General features: G+C 53.3%; 1 protein-coding gene across 13 annotated transcripts in view; it reads left to right on the forward strand.

Annotated features, from left to right (window-relative positions):
* TP63 (tumor protein p63) overlaps positions 1 to 24,255 on the forward strand; it is a 185,304-nt gene that overhangs the window by 155,671 nt on the left and 5,378 nt on the right. For 6 of the 13 annotated variants that reach the window (XM_075938250.1, XM_075938253.1, XM_075938262.1 and 3 more), the window contains 6 exons: positions 763 to 878; positions 1,200 to 1,309; positions 2,634 to 2,797; positions 3,506 to 3,588; positions 5,685 to 5,821; positions 19,767 to 19,924. In XM_075938250.1, coding sequence (XP_075794365.1) covers positions 763 to 878; positions 1,200 to 1,309; positions 2,634 to 2,797; positions 3,506 to 3,588; positions 5,685 to 5,821; positions 19,767 to 19,924 — 768 coding nt within the window. Of the gene's footprint in view, positions 1 to 762; positions 879 to 1,199; positions 1,310 to 2,633; positions 2,798 to 3,505; positions 3,589 to 5,684; positions 5,822 to 12,984; positions 15,883 to 19,766; positions 19,925 to 24,255 lie in introns of those variants that run through there. The other 7 variants (XM_075938254.1, XM_075938256.1, XM_075938259.1 and 4 more) reach the window with 4 other exon arrangements.

Consider the following 24,255-nt stretch of genomic DNA (forward strand, 5'->3'; position numbering starts at 1 on the left):
ATGGCTGGCGTCCCCGGATTTTAACTTTGCCAAACTGAGCAGCTGTGTTGCCTTTTACCTAAGGTCATGGCGGTTCAAAGGGCATCTGGTGTGGTGCCCAGCTGTGTTGTTTTCCTGACCCTGCCTGGTGATAAAACAGATCTTGGTGGGGGTTTGGGAATGGGGGACAGATACAGCCCAATGGGAGAGCATGCCTTTCAGAGACTGCTGGGGATGTAATTTGCATCCCTTTTCTTTTCTTTTCCCTTGTCTAGCCCTCGGGGTCAGGAGTGGCAGAGGGCAGCCATGTTCGGTCGGGTATTGATTGGAGAGCGAGTAAAAGGATTAGGGCTTTGGTAGCTTCCAGCTACTTTCTGCTTCAGCTTTTTGAGGCCAGGCATTGGAAGAAACCCTTCCTGCTGTTGTTTTCTGGAGCCAGGCCCCATGTGAATGGCTGCAGAGCTCTCAAAGGCATGGCGGCACTTCCTCTTGCGAGCCGGATGGTTAGTACGCAACCTGGGGCTCAGGATCCATAGGTTCCAGTCACTGCTCCGCTACATACTGCCCATGCGGCCTTGGGCAAGTCTCTTACTCTTTCCGATACAATCATTCCCTGCCTCCATGAGGTATGCTGAGAAGAATAGTCAGGTTTAGTGTTGGGAAGCACTGGGATCAGAGTAGTGGGGGCCGGCTGAGTGAAGAATAGCGTGCTCTAGGCTAGCAGCCAATCGCACTCCCCTTACAGGAAAACTCTTTCCTTCTGCTTCCTCCCTCGATCTGCAGGGCAGATCGCTCCTCCCAGCCACTTGATCCGGGTGGAAGGAAACAGCCATGCTCAGTACGTGGAAGATCCCATCACCGGGAGGCAGAGTGTACTGGTACCCTACGAACCACCGCAGGTAAGAGTGAGATCTGTTCCCGGTCCAGTGTTCCCCTCGCCCCTTCTGAGAAGCACTTGGCTTTAGTTACAGGAGAATCTAACTCCAAGTCCGCCCCCCCTCGTTTCCTCCTCTGCCTGCTCAGAGAGGGGCTTAAAGCAGGACCCCTCCCCCCAGGCTCTGAACTTCCCCCGGCTCTGGAAAAGCCCAAATCCAGACCCGAGCCTGACCGTTTGCAGCCTGCCTTTGGTGTTCCATGATCAGTGTCCCTCCTGGCGAAAAGAGGAATATACAGATCTGTCCGCGGCCAGACACCCTTCATCCTGGTCTTTCTGCGCCCAGGTCGGCACAGAGTTCACGACGGTGCTGTACAACTTCATGTGCAACAGCAGTTGCGTGGGCGGGATGAACCGCCGGCCAATCCTCATCATCGTCACGCTGGAAACACGAGAGTGAGTAGCGCCTGGCGGGTCAGTAGCACTGGGAGGGTGCGTGTTGTGGGGGGGAGGAATGGAGCATTTTCCTGTGTTTTTCACACCACAGTTCTTCCCAGCTCTTCTCCTGATTCGTAGAATTCCTTTTGAACCCATTTTCCCCCTCTCTTAAATGGGCATGGTGGTGGTGCTTGTCCATCTTTTCAGGCTTATCGTCCTTGGGGTGGAAAAAGTGAATAAGGAAAAGTTATTGATTTGTTCCCAATAACATAAGCACTCGGGGTCACCATATGAAACGAATAGGCAGCAGGTTTAAAACAAACCAAAGGAAGCTTTTCTTCATGCAGCGCACAGTCAACCTGTGGAACTCCTCGCCAGAGGATGTTGTGAAGGCTAAGACTTTAACAGGGTTCAAAAAAGAGCTAAATAACTTCACGGAGGTTAGAGCCATCCATACCTATTAGCCAGGATGGGTGGGAATGGTGTCCCTAGTCTGTTTGTTAGAGGCTATAAATGGGTGACTGGAGTGATCACTTGCTGATTCCCTGTTCCATTTACTCCATCTGAGGCACCTGGCATTGGCCACTGTCAGAAGACAGAACAATGGGCTAGATGGACCTGTGGTCTGACTCAGTCTGGCTGTTCTTAGTTGCTTTGGGATCTGCAGGGGAAACACCCTGTCCGTGCCCAGCTGACTCCGTGAAAGCAGTCACAAGGAGCAGGGAGATAACTTGTTCTTCTTGGCCTCTGAGGATAGGACAAGAAGCAATGGGCTTAAACTGCAGCAAGGGAGGTTTAGGTTGGACATGAGGAAAAAGTTCCTACCTGTCAGGGTGGTGAAACACTGGGATAAATTGCCCAGGGAGGTTGTGGAATCCCCATCTCTGGAGATATTGAAGAGCAGGTTAGATAAATGTCTATCAGGGATGGTCTAGACAGTGCTGGGTCCTGCCGTGGGGGTAGGGGACTGGACGTGATGATCTCTTGAGGTCCCTTCCAGTCCTAGTGTTCTATGAAAATAATCCAGCGAGTGTCTTATTCTGAGGGGCTTGGGGGGGAGGGTGTCGCTAAGTGGGACATTTCCCCGTGGCTGTGTCACGAACAAACAGCCGTTCGGCCACCACACCCTGATGGAAGGGAGTCCCAGAACAAGCAGGGAGGGGGCGATCAGCGGGGTGGGGGGGACCCATCGGTAGGGTTAGGAACGTGTATGTGTGCACAAGGCAGGTAATGCTGCCCCCATGAGCCGGTTGCTAGGTGAGACGGGGTGGGGGGTGTCGTGTCTGTGGAGGGGGTGGGGATGAAGGCCAGGGGAAAGTTTCAATGTGGGCCTTCACGGCAGGGCCTCCCCTCTTTCTCCTCGCGCTAGTGGCCAGGTGCTGGGCCGGCGGTGTTTCGAAGCCCGCATTTGCGCTTGCCCCGGGAGAGACCGCAAAGCGGACGAGGACAGCATCCGAAAGCAGCAAGTCTCTGACAGCACAAAGAACGGCGACGGTACGAAGCGCCGTAAGTAGCTGGCGGCGATGCGCCGGAGCTTGTGGTGCACGGGGAGCAGGCCCGCTTCGGTGCCAGGGCAGCTGAGAGGCGAGAAGGCCGGGAGGAAGAGCAATTGCCGTGTGCTTTGAAAAGGCTCCGGGGAGGGTTTCTGCTTGAGCAGTCGATTAGAAACGTTAAAAATTACTGGCTGCCAGGCCTCTTGGGTACACGGTGGGCCCATCGTTCTCCCAGCAGCTTATTCACTAGCTCGCTCTTAACTGGACACGGTCAAGAAGCCATGGGCTTAAATTGCAGCAAGGGAGGTTTAGGTTGGACAGTAGGAAAAACTTCCTACCTGCCAGGGTGGTTAAACACTGGAATAAATTGCCCAGGGGGGTTGTGGAATCCCCATCCCTGGAGATATTGAGGAGCAGGTTGGACAGACACCTGTCAGGGATGGTCTAGACAGTATTTGGTCCTGCCGTGAGGGCAGGGGACTGGACTCGATGACCTCGCGAGGGCCCTTCCACTTCTAGTGTTCTGGACCATCACAGATCTGAAAGTCAGCACCTTCCTCTCATGGCCACAAACAGCTGCCTCGGGTTGCCTTTGCAAGATGCGTTTGTAGCCAGCCACCTTTTCCAAAGCTCGGGATTCTGAGCACTGCGCGCTCATTGAAACGCCGGGGGCCGTCGAGCTGCCGAATTCTAACCAGGCACCGCGGGGGTTTCCTTGCAGCGTTTCGGCAGAGCACACACGGCATACAGATGACGTCGATCAAGAAACGCCGCTCTCCAGATGATGAGCTTCTGTACTTACCGGTAAGCCTGAGGCTTGGGTTGCAGTTGGCCCATGTTTCGTTCTTTCCTTTGGCATCATCTCCTTGAAGCCCAGTCATCGGCTGATGGGTTGGTCCTAAACAAAATATCACTATCCATGGTGCACGGTTACCGACAGATTCTTGGCTTTGGGGGGTGAGCAGTGGCTTTTCCAAATCTGTATCTTAAATTCACCCTCCCCGTGAGCAATGAGCAAGCCCCTTGGATTGAATTCTTTGAGAGCGGCTTTGGGAAAGCCCCTGCAGGGAACAGTCTGCGGCTGCACAAGGATGGACTACATGGCCTAAAAAATCAGGCTGTCAAGGGCGGACAGTGAAAGTAGGGCGGGGGAGGCAAGCTTCTAGCCCTGCCCTTTCCGCTGCAGCCCCGCCCCCCACAGGAGCCAAGCAGCCCCCCGCTATGGGGGAGGTGGGGCAGTATGCTGCACCCCCCACCATGGGAGGAGGAGGGCGGGCTCACATGTGCATAGCCCCACAGCCCGGGGTAAATTTGGGCAGCACGTGGGCCCAATCTCCCTAGCCTGGAGCCGGGATTGAGAGAGAGGGTTTTTTTGTGTTATCAGCCCTTTAGAGAAAATGCTCCAGCTGAGATGCACTGTAATAAACACAGGACAGGAAAAGAAACAGAGCAAAAGTCCAAATTGGCCAGTTGGCTGATTTCTTCCGGGAGTAATGTTGCCTCTGGCACACACAACAGAGTGCACTAAAAGGAAGAGATGGGCCTGATCCAAACATCTGTATTGTCAGGGCATGCGATATTCAAATCCAGGCCTAGCAAAATCTATCTAGAATATGACACAGTGTTCCCTCTAAGATGAGCGATCCAAGCTGAAGAGATTCAAATGCCCCTCTGCTGATTATCAGAGCACTCACAGCTGGTATCATGTGTTTCTGCTGGTGGTGCACATCCACACTTGCCTTGGTCCATACGACAATTTATTCCTCATGAGGATGGAAAAAAATTAGAGGAAACATTGGTACAAAGTGGGATTTTTCTCTAGCACCTACTGTTGAGTTACCTAAAGCTACATCTGGACTACCAGCCTCTTTCGAAAGAGAACGTCCAGACTACAAGCAGATTTTTCGAAAAAGCGAGCCCTTTTTAAGAAAGAATCTAGACGCGCTTTCGAAAAAGCACACTTTGCATTTAATACCGCCTTGTTTCGAAAGAGTACTTTCGAAAAAAGGCGTTATTCCTCGTAAGCTGAGTTTTACCGCGATCGAAAAAACTGCCATGTTCTTTTGATTTACTTTCGAAAGAATGCGGCTGCCGTCTAGATGCAGGGGACTTTTTTTTTTTTTTTTTTTTGAAAAAAGGCTGCTTTTTTCGAAAAAGCCCTGTAGTCTAGACACACCCTAAGGCTATGTCTACACTCGCGGCTTCTTGCACAACAACATCTTGCGCAAGTGTTCTTGTGCAAGAACCCTTGTGCAAGAAAACGCCCACACTGCCATGTGCGAGCTATGCTTTTGCACAAGAGCGCCCGTGGCAGTGTGGACGCTCTCTTGCGCAAGAAAGCTCTGGTGGCCATTTTAGCCATAGGGCTTTCTTGCGCAAGAAATCCCTGCTGAGTATCCACACTGCCCTCCTGCGCAAGAGGGATAACGCCTGTCAAAAAAGAGCGTCGCTCTTGCGCAAGAAGCCCTCTCTTCCCACGCAGTACTATAAATTTCCTTGCGCAAGAGCAGGCGGGCAGTGTGGATGCTCTGCAGATTCTTGCGCAAGAAGGGCCGGACTTGTGCAAGAAGCCGCGAGTGTAGACATAGCCTAAGACTGCCGCACAGCTGGGTTTGGATTTTCCCAGTGTATTTATATGGAGCCCAAAGGAAAAGCTTTGATCTCAACCCCCGCTGCCCCATGCAAAACTGGATTGTGCAGCTTCAGGCGGCGTCCCCTGAAAGGCACAGCAGTTCCACGGTATGTACCACGGGTGCAAGGGCAGGGTTATACCCAGCGTCTCCATCATGCGTAGCCAGTGTATTTGCACCCTGCTCTGCTGTGCTTGGCTGTCCCCAAAGGGCCTGCGGGTGGCTGTGGGAAGCCAAGCTCTTTCAGTGTGGCCTTGTCCCTGCGTTCAGGTGCGGGGCCGGGAGACGTACGAAATGCTGCTGAAGATCAAAGAGTCCTTGGAGCTCATGCAGTACCTCCCCCAGCACACGATCGAGACCTACCGGCAGCAGCAGCAGCAGCAGCACCAGCACTTGCTCCAGAAGCAGTGAGTATGCCCGGCCCGCGACGTCGGAGGGAGAGCAGGGGAGAGGGACAGATGACCCGGTTGTCCCCAGGCACTCGGCCATGAACGTGATGATTCAGAAATGGCCCCACTACCCTCCGTTAGCCACCCCCGTGGCAAAATTCTGCCCCATGGCAAAGTCAGGAGCCGAGAGTGACTCTCTTAGGAGTCCTGGACCCAAACCCCAGGGGCCGAAATGTGAGAAGAGCTGAGCGCTGGATCCCAGCTTCTCCGCTTTCTCCTAGCTCAATCTCAGGGCGCCCGAACCCTCCCTCCCTCTCGCGCCAGCCCCTTGTCCTCCCCCGCGGTTGCCTTGTGCCGTGCGTGCATGGAGTGGCATGCTTGCTTTCCTGACGGGAGTGCACAGCCTGTGAACCAAGAACCCTCGAGTCGGTTTGTCCGGCCCCGTCCGTGAACCTGCCGGCAGACAAACGTCCGGGGTGTTCCCGGCGGAGCCGAGCGGGACGGGCTGCGGGCCGTGCTCTGTGAAGACTGCTGTGGTCACTCGCGCCCCCCCAGAATCTCCTGGGAGCGCTCTTCCGAGGGCGTACCGAGCTGGGATCGTAAAGAACAGGAGACGGGGCAGTTGTGCCTTCCGCAAATCACATTGCTGTCAAGTGGGGCATTAACGTGGTGGGTTAATTTGAAGAGCCAAAAGCCAGATGGGGGCAGAAGTGGCGGCCATGGGGGGCTTTTCAGGCATTGTTTAGCACATGGGTTCCCAAAACTGGGGGGGGGCATGAAGAAATTCCCGAGGGGGTGAGAGGCAACCCAACCCCTCTGCCCCATCAAGTTTTACTGCCCCGGTCAGTTCTTCTTCTTCTTTTTTTTTTCCTCAAGTTTTGCTATTTTTGGGGTGTGTGTGTGTGAGGGATTTTCAAAAAGAGGGCGTGATGCCGAAAAGTTTGGGAACCATTGGTTTAGCACATGCATACGGCCCCTCTGTTAAGGCTCTCAAAGCATTTACGAGCATTCATTTTGCCTCTGCTATGCTCGCTTGAGAGAGAAGCTGCCCTTCTCCCCATTTTGCAGCTGGGGAAAACTGAGCCGCCGCAAAGACCGTGGCTTGCTCCCATCCTGCCCCAGTAGCCCCCAGGTCTTGTGACTTGCTCTGCTGGCTTGAGCTCTAAAGCAGGCGGGAGCAGTGAGTGTTGTGTGCTCTAGGGGTGTCCAGAGGTGTCCCCGCTAAGCACCCCAGTGGTTACGCTCACCGTGGCTCGGCAGTATAAAACTTGTTTCTGAGATTGCCCTTAAATACGTTTTATACAGCAGAGCCTCCCCAGGAGCGGGGCTGGCGCGTAACCTGTGGCTGGGGGGCTGGCAGGCAGTTCTACGTTTACACGCAGTAGGGCAGGCGTGCGTCAGAGGCGGCAGCACGTGAGAAGGGAGGGCAGGTAGCTCCAAGGGATCTGGTGCTTGCAGGGAACCAGCTCCCGCTTGCCCTGCTCCTTGCTGCCTCAGATACAGAGGCAGCGGTGGGGGGGAGGGGAAGTGTGTGTGTAACTGTGAGGGTTAACCGCTGAGCCTAGGCTGTGTCCACGGCTACGCATTCGCATCCCTGCCTTGCATGGTGGCAGATTTCACCCGCGTCTCCCCCTCGGAGGCCTGCTTGTCATTAGGATTATCAGATGGTCTCCCAAAAAATACCGAACATGCGGTATTTTTTTGGTTGAGCCAAAAAAAAAAAGGAATGCGGGATAATAATCTGACCAATCTGATTAGCTTCTATGATGAGGTAACTGGCTCGGTGGCCATGGGGAAGTCAGTGGATGTGATATACCTTGACTTTAGCAAGGCTTTTGATACGATCTCCCACAATATTCTTGCCAGCAAGTTAAGGGAATGTGGATTGGATAAATGGATGGTAAGATGGATAGAAAGATGGCTAGAAGGCCGGGCCCAGCGGGTAGTGATCAACGGCTCGAAGTCAGGATGGCGGTCGGTTTCTAGTGGAGTGCCCCAAGGTTCGGTTCTAAGACCGGTTTTGTTCAATATCTTTATTAATGATCTGGCCGAGGGGATGGATTGCACCCCCAGCAAGTTTGCAGATGACACTAAGCTGGGGGGAGAGGTAGATACGCTTAAGGGCAGGAATAGGGTCCAGAGTGACTTAGACAAATTGGAGGATTGGGCCACAAGAAATCTGATGAGGTTCAACAAGGACAAGTGCAGAGTCCTGCACTTGGGACGGAAGAATCCCAAGTATTGTTACAGGCTGGGGACCAACCAGTTAAATAGTAGCTCTGCAGAAACGGACCTGGGGGTTACAGTGGAAGAGAAGCTGGAGATGAGTCAACAGGGGCCCTTGTAGCCAAGAAGGCTAATGGCATATTAGGGGCATTAAGAGGAGCATTGCCAGCAGATCCAGAGATGTCATTATTCCCCTTTATTCGGCTTTGGTGAGGCCGCATCTGGAGTATTGTGTCCAGTTCTGGGCCCCCCACTACAAAAAGGATGTGGACGCATTGGAGAGGGTCCAGTGGAGGGCAACCAAAATGATGAGGGGGCTGGAGCATATGATCTATGAGGAGAGGCTGAGGGACTTGGGTCTGTTTAGTCAGCAGAAGAGAAGAGTGAGGGGGGATTTGAGAGCAGCCTTCAACTTCCTGAAGGGAGGTTCCAAAGAGGCTGGAGAGAGGCTGCTCTCAGTAGTGACAGATGCAGAACAAGGAGCAACGGTCTCAAGTTGTGGTGGGAGAGGTCCAGGTTGGATATTAGGAGAAACTATTTCCCTAGGAGGGTGGGGAAGCACTGGGATGGGTTACCTAGGGAAGTAGTGGAGTCTCCATCCCTAGAGGTGTTTAAGTCTCGGCTTGACAAAGCCCTGGCCGGGTTGATCACATTGGGATTGGTCCTGCCTAGAGCAGGGGGCTGGACTTGACCTTCTGAGGTCTCTTCCAGCTCTCTGGTTCTATGAATAAGCCCCCTTCCCGCCCCCCCCCCCCCCCATTCTGACGCGCCCAGAGCAGCGATCGCAACCCCGCCTCCCAGCTGGGACTCCCAGGCTGGGAGGCGGGGCCACAATCAGCTGAGAGCCTGTGATTGCACAGAAGCCTTGCAGGGGGAGTGGCTTAGACGCCCAGCCAATCCGCTGGCCCCCGCCAGGCTTCTGTGCAATCACAGGCTCCTAGTGCCCATCGCGGCCCCGCCTTCCAGCTGCTCCCCATGCCCACGCCAGGCTTCCGTCCAGTGCGCAGCCGGAAATATCAGAGACTACCGGACATTGCACATGCCTGGGATTCTCTGATTTCCCCCCCCCCCCGCCCCCGGACAAAGAGCGCAAATACCGGACCGTCCGGTAGAACGCCGGACATCTGGCAACATCATGTAGGGATGTTGTCGTGGGTTTGGCCTGAAACGGACGGTGCATGCAGGAGTTTTAGGAGGCTTTGCAACTACTTTGTGAGCCACCCTTCCCTTTACAGCAGCCAGGCCTGCGAGGTGATCTGGGTCAGGAATGGCAGCGGTCAGCAGCCTGCGTGCCGCCAGGGGCGCCTTTGTGGCTTAGAGAGACCCCCGAAGGAGAGCCACTTCTATGCAAAACGGGTTGTGTAAGCCAAAGGGGAGCGACGTAAGTCGCATCCTTCCTCTGAGCGCTGACAGAGCTGCTTGGCGGGACGGCCGGGTTTGTGCTCTCCGTGCCAGTAGGGCGGGTTCCTGGCGGGCAGAGCCGGTGTGCTTCCCTCTGCGAGCGGTGTCTCCGGGCGAGTCCATCCGCTTCATGTAACGCAACTTCTCTCGGCACCTCTCCTGGCGCCGCTCGGGGCAGGGGTGCGTTCCTCAGCAGCCCGCGAGGCCCGGATACCGTGGGGCAGGATGAACAGCTGCGCAGAATGAGGCGGAACCATTTCTCTTCGGCACTGGCCTGATCCTAAAGCTGTGAGAGCAGAGAGCGCTCCGCCAAGCGCCCTGCCGTCCAGGCTGAAAAATGCATTAAAGCTATTGACGACTTGGGCTCGCTTGGCTTCGGGGTTGCCCTGCGCCACCTGGTCAGCTGGGTTCATTTCAGCACAAAGGAGCAAGCAGCAGGGAACCGTAGGGGTAAAGAACCTACAGGTGGGTGACTAGGGTTAGGGGCAGAGGCAGCTGGTGTCTGCAGGGAGGGGCACCCAGAGGAACAGGGAGGGCGTTTGAGGAGGCTCCCCGTTTAGCAATTAAAACTGTAGCAGAAGCAGAGGGGGTGGTGCTACCACGAGTCACCTGTGGCTGGGGATCAAGGTGTACTCAAGGCCTCAGCAAAAGGGTAGGGAGGAGAGGAAATTCTGCAGACGCTGACTCAGTGGCATGGGCTCTTCTCTGCGGCTCTTGGAGCAGGAGAGGGCTAGTCACTGCAACCCTAACCAGAGAAACTGTGACTCAGGAGTCTGTTGTCGATTCGAAGGAAAATGCGTCTGGGTGCAGGCTACCCTTTCTCAACTGCGGGCTGACGTTGCATGCGCAAAAGATGCGGGTCACAAGAGACCATGCAGATCGTGCGCCCGGCCGCCTTGGGCCGCCCCTGGGGTCTGGTTGCAGGCTGGGAGCCGGTAGCCGTACCTTCCTCAGGTGTAGCTGGGTGCAGTTGTCTGTGTTCTGTAATCTAACTCTAAACAGAGAGAAGCCGATTGCTTTCCAGTTAGCTTGTAGAACCATCGTTCAGAGCAGAGTTCTCTGCCCTGCAAAAAGTTTTGTCTTAATCTTTGGAGGGGTGGGGTTTAGGACTAGAGAAATCAAAGGGGAAAGCCACAGTTGCAATATAATAATGGTTTAAAAATAAATAAAGAGGATCCGCTTGGAAAAATGCTGCCCTGGCCTGCAATTGTCATGCAAAAGTGCAGGACTGTATTGGGTGGGAAATAGAATTGTCTTGCTATTTTGGGGGAGAGAAAAAACAAGGCTCGTGGGGATGGAAAAAGGGTTGCATTTGACAAGGTAATCAGACTTTCAGTACAATTGCATTCCGACCGATCCTCTTCTCACCCTTCCTCCCTCTCTGCTCGTTCTTTGCTGCATGGTTTTCTCCTGGGAACAGGTGTTCCAGACACCTTTGCGATTGCAGGTGGGGGTTTAGCAACAGTTTTTATGCTGCAGACAAAGCCTCCAGTGCATGATCATCAGATCAATTTTAATTTGGACGACCCTTTGCGTCCAGTCTACCAGCCACACCCGTTTAAATCCCAGTCTTGCTGCGTTACCAGGGAATCCTCGAATTTAGAGAAGGGAAAGCCCCATCCCTTCCATCTGTTGCCATATGGAGTCCTCCAGTCTTCTAGCTCGGTGGGTTTCGAGTGGCGAGTCGCACCCCAGCACTGGGTGGTGGAATCGCTGCTGCTGGGCGATCAGGTAACCAGCGGGGGGGCTAAGGCAGCTACCGGCCTCTTGTGCTGAGCCCCAGAAGTGGCTGACAACTCGCTCAGGTCTTGGGTGGGGCAGGGAGGAGCACTACTGCTGCCCCCACACTAGCTCCGCACTCCCATGGGCTGGGAACCGGCTGCTTCTGGTGGCAGCCTGGGTTGTGGTGCCAGGAGAGGGCTGGGAACCGGCTGCTTCTGGGGGCAGGCGGGGTTGTGGTGCCAGGAGAGGCAGGAAGCTGCCTTAGCCCCCTCCCCACTGCACTGCTGACCGGGAGCCATTCAGGGTAACCCTCTCCAAAGCTGGAGCCCCCTCCTGCACCCCAAAGCTCCCACCCCAGAGCCCCCACTCCAGTCACATGATGTCAGGTTGCGGGCACCAAGAATTCTCTTCAACCGGGCAGTGAAAAAAAGTTTGAAAACTGCTGGTCTAGCTGTAAATACAGTCCAATTTTCTTCCTCCCTTGGGAGATTACTCCTCAGTCAGGAATGGACGTGACCAGACACATCCTCTGAGTCGGCGGCAATTGTTCGGGGCTTGGTTTCACTCCAGTACTTACTGTTCAGGGGGTGCAAGTTGCCCGATGGGCCGTAAATGGTGTAGAGCAATTTTATCACCTGTTTCTGAAATTAGGCGCCATCTTCTCCCTGCTTCCCAGCAAGGTCCCCTTGAAATATCAGCTAAGCCGTTGCTGGCCGGCTGCTGATGGGCGTCCAGGCAACAGCAGCTTGCACCTTGTTCCCCAAGCCCCAGGGAGTTAATTTTTCAAATCGGGGTCCGTGCGGCAGAACAATCCACATGCTTGATGTGGTCAAACTGCTGCATGAATGGGCCAGGGACGGGGCGGTACCATCAGCAGCAAAACGCCAACGTTGTCTGGGAAGTCTCCGTTTGCACCTGGGTCTGCCCTGCCCGCTTTGTATTGCTTGCGTGCCGTGTAAGCTCCAGGCATGTGGAGGGAGATCTTGCCGGAGGAATATCCCAGGGAAGGGAGCAAAGCTGTAGGGCGCCGTTGTGGGGGGCTAGGGGGGGCAGTCGTGCATACCAGGATGCAGCTTGCTTTTCTTCCTGGTCCCCTGACGGTAAGGGAGCGAGGGGAAAGTACTTGCATTTCGTGATTGGGCTGGTGAAGGAAGGGGACAGAGGAGTCAGAGTGAGATGCCTGCACGGAATCCAAGTACTTTCCCCTCGCTCCCTTATTAGGGGAGCAGGATGAAAAGCAAGCTGCGTTCCCCCCCCGCCCCCTCCCGAAATGGCACCCTTGGGTGGGAGGAGTCTTAATGTGCAGACCCTGTAGCGTCTCCCCCCCACCGAAATAGCCTGGATCTCAGTGCTACTTCTAAGCATTTTATTCCACTCCTGTCGCATAAAATTCCCCCCTGGGTCGTGTGGCGTTGGTGTGGCTGGAAGATGAAATGAATGGAACCTCGCACTAAATTGGACTAAGTGTGGGGTGGTCTATACTTAAGCCTCCCCCCCTTTCCTCTGCCGCTCCCGGCTTATGCACGATCCGTGTGTTCGCAGTGGCTGGAATCCGCACCAAAGGAATATTTGTGCCCTGTGGTTTGGAAATTGCTTAGTCGGGGCTGCTTCCCGGTTACTTTCCTTCCTTCCGGAGTGCTCCTGCTAGGGCTGTCTGGCATGCCGATCCGTCCTGTCCCAGAGCTTTGCATGCCAGCCCTGACCATGGGCAGCTTCTCTTCCGTCTAGTCCGTACTGTGAGCATGAAGGTCGCACGCAAGCGTTTCGCTTCGGGGTTGTTTCTCATGGTCCTAAGCCTTCACCTTCTCTTTTCTCTGGTTCATCCTCTACAGTCTCCTTTCGGCCTGCTTCAGGAGTGAACTCATGGACTCCAGGAGGGAACCTCCCAACAGACCGATGCCATCCTAAAACATTCCAGCCCCCCCAAGCCCACCAGTCTAGCCATGAGCCCAGCTGGGTTTTTGGGGGGGTTTTTTTGGTCCAGCTCATGAGACTCGAAACTCTGTGGCAAATCAAAACAAAACCGCCCAGCTTGCTAGGACACAGCGAGCAAATAGTGACAACAATCTCCTGAAGGGACTCAAGCGTTGTGCAAATCAACAATTCTGCAGCTCTTTTAGCTCTAGTGTTAGCCCCGGGAGGTCTAAAATCGCCACGGTGCCTTCCTCGGTGTATTTTTCTTTTTCTAATGCGTTGGTTTGAAACTCTCTGCTGTTGCTGTTGCCGTCTTTGTGAAACTGGTGAGAGTTTCTCTGAGCAGGTCTCAATCGTAAAATGCCTCTTTCTTGTTAAGTTAAAGATGTTTGCGCGCGGGGTGCTGGGCGGGGGGATATGTTTATGAATAAACAGCCGGGGATGGCGACCGTCGCTCAGGTCGCCCTGTTTTAATGCTGGTCATGCAGTAGTCAGGCAAGTAGAGTATCTTGTACTGCTGGACAGATGGGTGAGACGCACATTCATTCACATAGGCAAGAATTTTGTTTCTTAGACATACAACCTCCTGCCTTGGATCGTTCATTCTCTCTCCTTGATCATAAAAGGTCTGTCCCATAGCCCACGGAAGTCTGTTGAAAGGCGCAGAGTGGGGAGCCGTGTTAGTCTGTAACTTTAAAAACAACTTTTAAAAATGAGTCGTCCTGCGGCACTGTGAGGCCACATCTACGCTAGGAAACTATTTTGAAATAACTAAAATCAATTTAATAATGCCCGAAATAACAACATCAAACTAGTGTGTCCCCGCCATGAGGAAGCCGTGAAATGAGTCCGAGCCTGGCTCCGTTACTGGGGACGCGCTACCTTGACGTAGAGCCCCAGGATGCACTGGGGAGACATTTGTTCGAATGATTCTGGGGAGTCGTTGACTCTGGGGAGTCAAACCGCTAATTTGAAATCACTTTTTCAAAAATAGTGTGATTCCCTGCGGAAAGCAGGAGTCCAGATCTCAAAATACAGCAATTCCTCATTTAACACGTGCCCGCTTATCATGTTTTCGCAATAGCACGATTTTTTTTTTTAGGGAACGTTTTTGAATTACACGACTGTCTCCAGAATAACACAATTTTCCCAGCCGGCCTGTCACCGGCGGTGGTGCGGGGCTTCCCCTGCCTCCCTGCAAAGCGGCGGAGGGTTCACCGCTCGCCGCACCATTCCCCGGCGACTCCCCCCTCACCGGACGCAGTGCGGGTCCCGGCAGACCCATCACGGGCATACTCCCAACCCAATCCCCCTCCCCTTCCCTTCCCTTCCCCAGAGCCAAACACCTCCCCTCCCTGCTGTGTAACCCAGCCCCTTTTCTCCCCCAACCTTATGTCCCTGTCCCAACAGACACCACTGCTCCAAATGCACCCCGCACCTTTTCCATTATTTTCAATGGGAAAATTGACCCCACATAACACGTTTTCACTTAACACGTTCGTTTTCTGAAACACATCTAGAGTGTTACATGAGGAATTGCCTGTAATGGGCTTGGTCGTGTGGATGCTCCGCTTATTATTTCAACCGAAGGGGGGTTATTTCGAAATAAAGCCCTAGTGTAGACCAGCGCTTAGAGGCTAACAGATCTATCTATCTAGTATCGTGAGCTTCCGTGGGCAAAACCCCCTTTGTTGGGTGAGATGATGGAAGTGGGTTTTGCGCTGTCACGTGCCGCAGGATCACTCGTGTTTTGAAGTTGTTTCTATTTGAAGGACTCCTTGGCTTTGTATCAACCCTGCTGGCACCAAACCAACTCCCACTGAACTCCCAGCGTTTCTTGCTGACTTCCCAGGGGTCTGGATGGAGCCTGTGGCGGATGGTGAAGCCCTTGTTCTTTGAGATGCTTGCATCAGTGTGGATCCCACTCCTGGTACCCAAGGGCCTTGTGCACTCAAGATGGGACTCTTGTGAGCATCGGAGTCCGTTGGGTTGCGTCTGGACAGGGGATCTCCTCTGGGTCTCACCAGCCAGGCGCATGAAGCGTCCGTAACCGCCTCCCCCTGCCTCACTGCTCAGGGGAGTGAGACCGAGCCAACGGGGTCGTCTTGCTACTCCAGCCTCGTGTTTCGTAGCTTTTCATATTCGCTATTCTGCTCAACTTCACTTGTTTTCCCACCTGGGTATTGAACACCCCTCCCAAAGAGCTCAGCACCCTTCTCCTGACTCCTAAGGTTTGTCTTGGGCTGTCTTTTCAAAGCGATCTATGGATGAACTGGCTTTCTGCCTGAAAACCCATTCTACCCCGAGAGCAAAGAAGCGCCGCACCGTCGGCTGTTTCAGGAGCTTTCTTCTATTACCTCCGACAAAGCAAAACCCTTCCCGTGGCCGTCTTAGCCCTGCTTTGCCATCTCTGGAGCATCCAAAGGTCAAGCAGCCTCATAGAACCATAGAGCTGGCAGAGACCTCAGGAGTCATCAAGTCCAGCCCCCTGCTCTAGGCAAGACCAACCCCAACTAAATCCACCCAGCCAGGGCTTTGTCAAGCCGAGACTTAAATACCTCTAGGGATGGAGACTCCTCCACTTCCCTAGGAACCCATCCCAGGGCTTCTCCACCCTCCCAGGCTGTGTCTAGACTGGCCAGTTTTTCCGGAAAATCAGCCGCTTTTCCAGAAAAACTTGCCAGCTGTCTACACTGGCCGCTTGAATTTCCGCAAAAGCACTGACTTCCTACTGTAAGAAATCAGGGCTTTTTGCAGAAATACTATGCTGCTCCCATTCGGGCAAAAGTCCCTTTTGCGCAAAAGGGCCAGTGTAGACAGCTGAGATTTGTTTTCCGCAAAAAAGCCCCGATCGCAAAAATGGTGATCGGGGCTTTTTTGCGGAAAAGCGCATCTAGATTAACCACAGAGGCTTTTCCTCAAAAAGTGCTTTTGCGGAAAAGCGTCCGTGCCAATCTAGACGCTCTTTTCCAAAAATGCTTTTAACGGAAAACTTTTTTACGAGAAACTACCCTAGTGGGTCGGGCAGAGTCTCACAATCACCTACTGAATGACTGCCGTACGTCTCCCTCCTGATACTACGGCTTACTACAGCTGGCTACGGCTCAAGTGTGCAGTTTCCAGATCCCACCTACCTCGTCAGGGTTCCAAATTTGTGAGGAGCCAGAGGGTTCCGCGCTCTCTGCCCCTTAAGCCCTCAGTCTAGTGTCCGAACATCCTAACGACTCCGTGGTGCAGGCATGACACAGCTGTTCAAACAATTCCTCGTTTGCACCCTGGCCTCGAGTGGGATCCACACTGATAATGACACACCAAATAACCACCGTTACTCTCCAGTAAGGAACCCCTCCTCCATGTGGGTGGATGCTTCTTGCTGGCTTCAGCTGGGCTGCGTGTTGGGAGTCCGTGTTCGCCAGTCTGAATAATAATCTTGCGATTTTAGGCCCTAGAATTATTAGGATTTACCCAACTGGATCAAGTCCAGGATCGTGCCTTTGATAGGGGCTGATACTTCCTAAAGTAGCCCTGCCCGCCAAGCCATGCTTTGCAAGTGGAAAAATTTCCTTCCTGACCCTTCCAGATGATCAGTCGATGCCCTGAAACATGAGAGTTGATTACCTTGCGAGTCGCTTGCATAACTATAAATGCCGTTGCCCCAGGCTTATCTAGTCTCCTTACAAAAAAAGAACAATCGGCTGCAGGATTTGACATTGTGCCTTGCTGTATCCGAGTGTTCCAAGACGTGTAACAGTCTGTTAATTGACGTCCTTATGCCTGGCTATTTAAAATGCTTTTCGTTGGCAGTGGCAGCAAAGGGATTTTAATGTTCCTACTTATCTTCCGTGGGACTCATTAAACATCATTTTCATGCACAAGGATTTTAAATCCACGGGGGTGTGGGGCGGGGGGGGAGGAATTTGGGGAAACAAAGCAAATGGTTCTAGACGAATCTCCAAACGCCAGGTAGTCCATTGTGTGTTTTATACCAAGAACTACTGAGGCGGTTTGCTCTATGGAGGTGTGATGTTAATGTTCAATAAACTTTTGCATCTTGGTTTTTTTCCTTCTTTTTCTGTCTCTCTTGTTTTCTGTGTCTCTTCTTACGTCACTGAGCTGCAGGGCTTATGGGATAAGCGCACAGGGTGCCAGATTGTCATTTCAGCCCTGGTTTATACCTGTGATGCCACTTGCTTCAGGGCTCAGGTGGCTGTAAATCTGGAGGAAGCGAAGGAAGGGTTAGCTCAGGGTCGAGATGCATGTGGGTAGTATTTTCCAAAGCGTTCAGCATGGCCCGGTTCCGCGCTCCCTGAAGCCAGTGTAGACTTGGATCCAGGCACTCCCAGAAATCATCGTCCTCAAATTTTTTGTTTTTTAAATAATTCCCCTCTCCCCAGCTTTACGAAATTCTCTTCTGGTGACACTCCCTTGGCCTGGCAGAAGCTAGGCTGGCCGGGAGCTGCTACATGGTGATTTGCATGCCTGTGGCGGTCTAAACATCGCAAGCGAGCAAACAGCTGCACCAGGCATCTGTTTAGCCCTGGTGTGCTCCTGTGATCCAGTGTCTGGCTAGCGTAAGCCCCCAAGCCCGGATCTTAGCTAAGCCCCCAAACGCTTTCCCCCTGCGCTAAAAAATTGGCTCTGTATTTCAAGGTTTGGCTTCATTTCCCCTTGAGAGCTGCACCCTCGCTAAAGTGAACTCGCATCTTGCACTGTCTCTTCCTTAGGTCTGTTTAGTTTTTCTTAGCCTACATTTGGGCCCCCCCCCTCCATGCAAGGGGGTCCCTTTATGCCCTGTTTTAATGCCTATGACAGTGGTTTCAGATACTGCAGCCAGTTATCAGATTTCTTCTGCACCCACCCTGGCGGCCAGGCTTGGATGCTAAATGCTTTAGGACGTCATGCAGAAATTAGGGCACTCTAAGTTAAAGTAAAAAAAAAAAAAAATCCACGTGGGCAGGAAACGGATGGTGAAGTCCGTTATTCCGGATGGTCCCCAAGATCTCGCAGGCATTCGTGGCCCCTGTCCCATCGTACAAAAGTCAGTGCCCAGGAATCCAGAGTCGTCAGGCAGAGAAGAGAGAAGTGGCTTCCGTATGGGAAATAACGGGGAGAAAATTCCCATGCCCTACAGGCAAGCTGCTCCCCTGGGCAAGAAGCTGTGTGAGAAACCCTTCTGTTTGGGAAACCTGCCCAGTCACTGAGACCTCTGCGCAGTCTTGCAAATGCCTGGCGCGTGCTAGATCTTTGCCCAGCAGGCATGGGGAGAGGCTGGTCTCTCGTGACGTGCCGCCAGTTGTGCTACTAGTCTGGCCTTCGTGATCATTTTCGGCATATTCCAAATAATACCCAACTCCCATTGGCATGCCCGGCTGGTAACTCAATCCGGCGACAGGGCTGCCTTCTGGGAGCACTGTATTCTCGCACCCTCGTGAGCGGAGATGAAATCCTGGCATGCAAGCAGTCCAGGGTTGGGAGGGGAGAGCTCTCACAAGCAACTCCCTCTGGGCAAGCCTATACCACAAGCCTGTGTTAATACAGGACGCAATGGGGCAGATTGGTTGGTTACTCTCTGGGTTTGGTGCGTGAGCAGATTGCTGATTTTAGTCTGGTTTGGAAGGTTGTACAGGTTGAACCTCTCTAATCCGGCACCCTTGGGACCTGACTGGTTCCAAACAAGAGAATTTGCCGGACCACAGGAGGTCAATGTTGTCTAGCGTAACCAGCACTTCCACCTGGGGTGTTAGAGGAGATTTGGGGTAAATCAGAGCTAAATAACAGCACAGAACACGGAGATCCTGAACTGGAGGCTGTAAACAAACTTTGTGACCGCGGGAAACTTGGCCACACCCATGAAAAATGGACATCCAGCAAACTCAAATCATGCCGGACTATGGAGTTTGCCAGACTAGATAATGCCGGACTAAAGAGGTTCAACCTGTAATTTGAATTTTTTTTTTTTCAGAACAGCCTGTGGGGTTTGGACATCTGAGTCCCAGTAAAATTAAGAGCTGCTGCATATCCAAATGGTGTTAGACAGCTTTTAAAATCTCAGGCTCTATAGAGCTCTGAAGCACCTCCCGTCTTGAACGGGAATTTTTGGTTGTAATCTGCACCTGGAAATAGATGGTCAGTCTGATTACCAGAACCCTCAGCAAAGCATTTTTAAAAAGGCCCATATCCTAATTGTTCCCTCACTTGAAATCTATCTGGTGTCTGCAGCCAGCTGTCAGGAATGATTAATGCCAGCTGGTAGAACCTCGTTGCTTTTTAAAAAAAAAAATGAAACTGGATTTTTGAAAAAAAAAAAAAATTGGCTCAGTAGAAATTATTTTTTGACTTTAAAAAAAACCCACAAACAAAACCAAACCCTGATCACTGTTGGCAGAAATTCTCTGGGTTTATTTAAATCCCAAAAAGTGAATGTGCTTCCAAAACAAGTCGTCTCCCCCCCCCCCCCCAACATTTTCCATTGGTTCTTCCAACTCCCCTCAACATTGTCTTGTTTTGTTCTTTACTTGTTCTGGACACGTCCCATCACAAATAGGCCTTTTCGACAGGCTCTCCAAAGGACCCCATTCCGATAGCTGTGATTTATGTACAGAGAGAGCCTGTAACACCTCCCCGCCCCCCAAAACGCACAAGACTTGGCACAAACTGCTGCATGAGTTTCAACACCCTGCACCTCTCCGTCATTTTGCAGGACTTCCATGCAGTCGCAGTCATCCTATGGCTCCAACTCGCCCCCGCTCAGCAAGATGAACAGCATGAACAAGCTGCCTTCCGTCAGCCAGCTGATCAACCCCCAGCAGCGCAACGCTCTGACCCCCACCGCCATCCCCGACGGCATGGGGACCAACAGTAAGAGGCTGGCTCGGTCTCGCGCCGTTCGGGGCTTGCTCCCCATCGACCTCGCGGGGTATTTGATTGGGGAGTTAGGAAAGGGAGATGGGGAGTTGAGGGGGAGAAAGTGCGTCAGATGGAATGGCCAGGCAATCCCTCCCCACGTCCCCGCACCTGTCTCCGGTAGCTCCCTAATCCCAGCAGAGCGGTTCAGGTTTCAAGCCGGCATTCCCTCTAAGCTGAGCGCTTAGGTGGCCACCCTGGAAAGATTCAGATGCCGCCCAGTTGACTAGCAGGGCACCCACAGCTGGCAGCGTGTGTTTCTACTGGTGGTGCACATTTGCACATGACTTGGTGTGGTCAACAAAATTTATTCCGTACAAAGATGGGGGGGGAAGGAGCATTGTTTAAAGCCCTCATGGACCCCCCTTCCCATTCAGAGGGGCGATCCCTCCTCACTCTCGGTCAGGTCAGGGGCTCCACCGATGCTGTCATTGGGGAGGCACGGTTCCCAGGGTGGGTGGACAGACACAGCGTGGTACAAACAGCCACATGGCCCTGGCAGCGGAGTCTCCTCTTGCTCCAGGGTGCATACTTGGCTGGCTGCGACCAGGCTATTTTTGTCACGCTAGCTGGAGCGCAGCTAACACGTGTCCGTCCACACGCGCTGGGAAGCATCGTGCCGCGGGCATGCCCTGAGGCGCACTCAAGGGGTGGGGTGTGCATGGCAGCTGGCCTGTGTAGGCGCTGCTCTACTTAGAGCCAGTTTCGGGCTCTGCGGCTGCTGATGTAGCTACTTAGGCCGGCCGCTTTCAAACTTTTTCTTGTGACCCGGGGGGGGGGCAGGGCTGGGGCAGGAGGGCTTCCCTCGAGCGGCTCCCGGGGAGCGATGCAGCGGGGGCGCTAAAGCAGCTTCCTGCCTCTCCTGGCACCACAGACCTGGCTGCCCCAGAAGCAGCCGCAGCAGGTTCCCAGCCCCTGGGAGTGTGGAGCTAGTGCTGGGGGCAGGGGCAGTGCACAGAGCCCTGTGCGCTCTCCCCCTCCCCCCACCTAGGAGCCGGGCCTGCTGCGACCACTTCTGGGGTGCAGCGGAGTCTGTGGTGCCAGGACTCAGCCTCCCTCTGTCCCACTGCTCACCTGATCCCCCTGCAGCCAGGAGCCCCAGCGCCCGACATCCCATCACTGGGCCACGATCCGTAGTTTGAAAACAACTGCCGTAGCCCAGCGCTGTGCCGTGGAGTGAAGCCAGGTGCCCTGGAGGCAGTACTGCTGCACAGGGCTGGACGTCAGAAGGTCTGGGTTCCTCTCCCGGCTTTGTCGCTACCGGCTGCGTCTCGCCGGGACAGAAGCTGACTTTTCCCTTTAGGTCCATGAAAACGATTCCCAGTCTCAAAGAAGCGAGTGCAGCGTGCACCTCTCGAGAGGGAGATCTCGGTGTCACTGTGGATAGTCTCTGGAAACATCCACTCCGTGTGCAGCGCAGTCAGAAAAACAAACCGTGTTGGGAATCATTAAAAAAGGGATAGAGAATAAGACAGGATATGTCTACACTACAGTACTAATTTGAACTAACTTAACTCGAATTAGTTAATTCGAACTAAGCTAATTCGAATTAGCGCATCTAGACCTAAAAACTAGTTAGAATTAGCGTTTTGCTAATTGGAACTAGCATGTCCACATTGAGTGGACCCTGAACCGGGGTTAAGGCTGGCCAGAAGCAGTGCCGGCAGGGCATCAGATTAGGACTTAGAGCATGGAGCTGCTGTCTCAGGCTAGCCGAGGGCTGTGCTTAAAGGGACCCGACCCCCACCCCAGACAGACAGTTCTCAGGGGTGCCCCGCTTGCAAAGCAGTCCTGGTTTGGAGTGCCCTGAGTGCCCACACTGGGCACATCACAGCACTCGGCCATCAGCCCGGCTGCACTTGCCACAGGCTGCCATCCGGGGGCGGGGGGGGGGTCAATTGGGGGGCTGCAGGAGAGCTTCCACCCCGAGGAGCCCGCAGAGCCAGCCCAGTCCTCCCCATCGGGGGCGCGTACCCCATTCCTCCCTCACCTCCTTCCATTTACCCCTCCCTAGCCCCCCTTCCTGATGTACAAAATGAAGGACACGTGTGTTCAAAAATAGAAACTCTCTTTATTGAACAAAACTCGGGGAGACTGGGAAAAGGAAGTGGGAGAGGGGAGGGCAACTAAAATGATCAGGGGTTTGGAACAGGTCCCATATGAAGAGAGGCTAAAGAGACTGGGACTTTTCAGTTTAGAAAAGAGGAGACTGAGGGGGGATAGGATAGAGGTCTATAAAAGCATGAGTGGGGTGGAGAGGGTGCATCAAGAAAAGTTCTTCATTAGTTCCCATAAAGAAGGACTAGAGGACACCAAAGGAAAGGAATGGGTAGCAGGCTTCAAAATAATAACAGAAAGTTCTTCTTCACAAAGCAAATAATCAACCTGTGGAACTCCTTGCCGCAGGAGGCTGTAAAGGCTAGAACTAGAACAGAGTTTAAAGAGAAGTGAGATCAAGTCATGGAGGTTGGGTCCATGGAGTGCTATTAGCCAAGGTTTAGAAATGGTGTCCCTGGCCTCTGTTTGTGGAAGGCTGGAGATGGATGGCACGAGACAAATGGCTTGGTCATTGTTTTGGTCCATCCCCTCCAGGGTCCCTAGGGTTGGCCGCTGTCGGCGGACAGGCTACTGGGCTAGATGGACCTTTGGTCTGACCCAGTACGGCCATTCTAAGCTCAGGGCTCAGGGTTGAGAGTCTCACTGGACCACCCTGATTTTCATGCAAACCTGCTCCTGGGTGGCCAGACTGGCAGCTCTCCTGCCCTAGACGGCCACTTTCCTGTGCCTAGTGCGGAGGTCGTGGATGAGGTCCACGATCTCCGCACTAGACCAGGGGGGCGCCTGCCTCTTGCGGACCCGGGCAGGCTCCCGGGAGCCGCCAGCCTGGTCCCGGGAAGAGGGGGAGGGCTGGGGGGCATCGGGTGGCTGGCTCGAGCCGTGCCAGGTGCTGGGTCTGCTGGCTGGGTGCTGGCAGGCTTGCACCTGGCACGGGCACCGTAGCCAGCCTGTGCCCCTTTAAGGGCTCCGGGGCCGGGAGGGGGGCAGACGAGTTTCCCTGGTGGTGCCCAGAGTGGCCACAAGGGCAAGCTGGGGAGGGCTAGCCTCCCACTAGTTCGAATTAAGTGGTTACACAGCCCTTAATTTGAACTGCTTAATTCGAACTAGGCGTTAGTCCTCGTGGAATGAGGTTTACCTAGTTCGAATTAAGCGCTCCGCTAGTTCGAATTAAGTTCAAACTAGCGGTTTGCATGTGTAGCGCCTATCAAAGTTAATTCGAACTAACGTCTGTTAGTTCGAATTAACTTTGTAGTGTAGACATGCCCACAGAGACTAGCTCCTTGCCTCTATATAAATCCATCCACTTCTCCAATTCTGCATGCAGATGTGGTTGCCTCATCTCACAAAAGATCTATTGGCATTGGAAAAGGTTCAGAAAAGGACAACAAAAATGATGAGGGGTTTGGAACGGCTGCCTTATGAAGAGAGATTGAAAAGACTGGGACTTTTCATCTTAGAAAAGAGGAGACTAAGAGGGGATATGATAGAGGTCTATAAAACCATGACCGGGGTGAAGGAAGTGAATAAGGAAAAGTTATTTACTTATTCCCATAACCTAAGAACTAGGGGTCACCAAATTAAATGAATAGGTAGCAAGTTTAAAACAAACCAAAGGAAGTTTTTCTTCATGCATCACACAGTCAACCTGTGGAACTCCTTGCTGGAGGATTGTGTAAAGGGCAGGACTTGAACAGGGTTCAAAAAAGAACTAGATACATTCATGGAGGTTAGGTCCATCAATGGCTATTAACCAGGATGTGTAGGAATGGTGTTCCTAGCCTCTGTTTGTCAGAGGCTGGGGATGGATGACAGGAGAGGGGTCACTGGATGATTCCCTGTTCTGTTCACTCCCTCTGGGGCACCTGGCCTTGGCCGCTGTCGGAAGACAGGACACTGGGCTAAATAGACTTTTGCGCTGACCCAGTCTGGCCTCACTTGTATGTTCTTATTGCAGCCTGCGGGGCAAAATCCACTTCAAACCAGAGTGGTGCCCTAGAGGTCTGCCAAGCCAGATGCAACATGGGGCTGGGATTTCAGAGGTTCAAGGTTCGCTGGGACTCCTTGGGGTGCTCGGGGGCTCTGAGAACCAGGCTGTTTGCTGTTTGTACTGGGGTGCCCGGCTGGCTTTGTCCTGTCGACAGTCGGCTGCAAAGCAAACCGAGAAGCGGGCGGTTTGCTTAGGTTTCCATTCAGCCTGGATCACCAGCTGCCGTTAGGAGAGAAGACGG

Source organism: Pelodiscus sinensis, chromosome 10, assembly GCF_049634645.1.
Source record: "Pelodiscus sinensis isolate JC-2024 chromosome 10, ASM4963464v1, whole genome shotgun sequence".
NCBI lineage: Eukaryota > Metazoa > Chordata > Testudines > Trionychidae > Pelodiscus > Pelodiscus sinensis.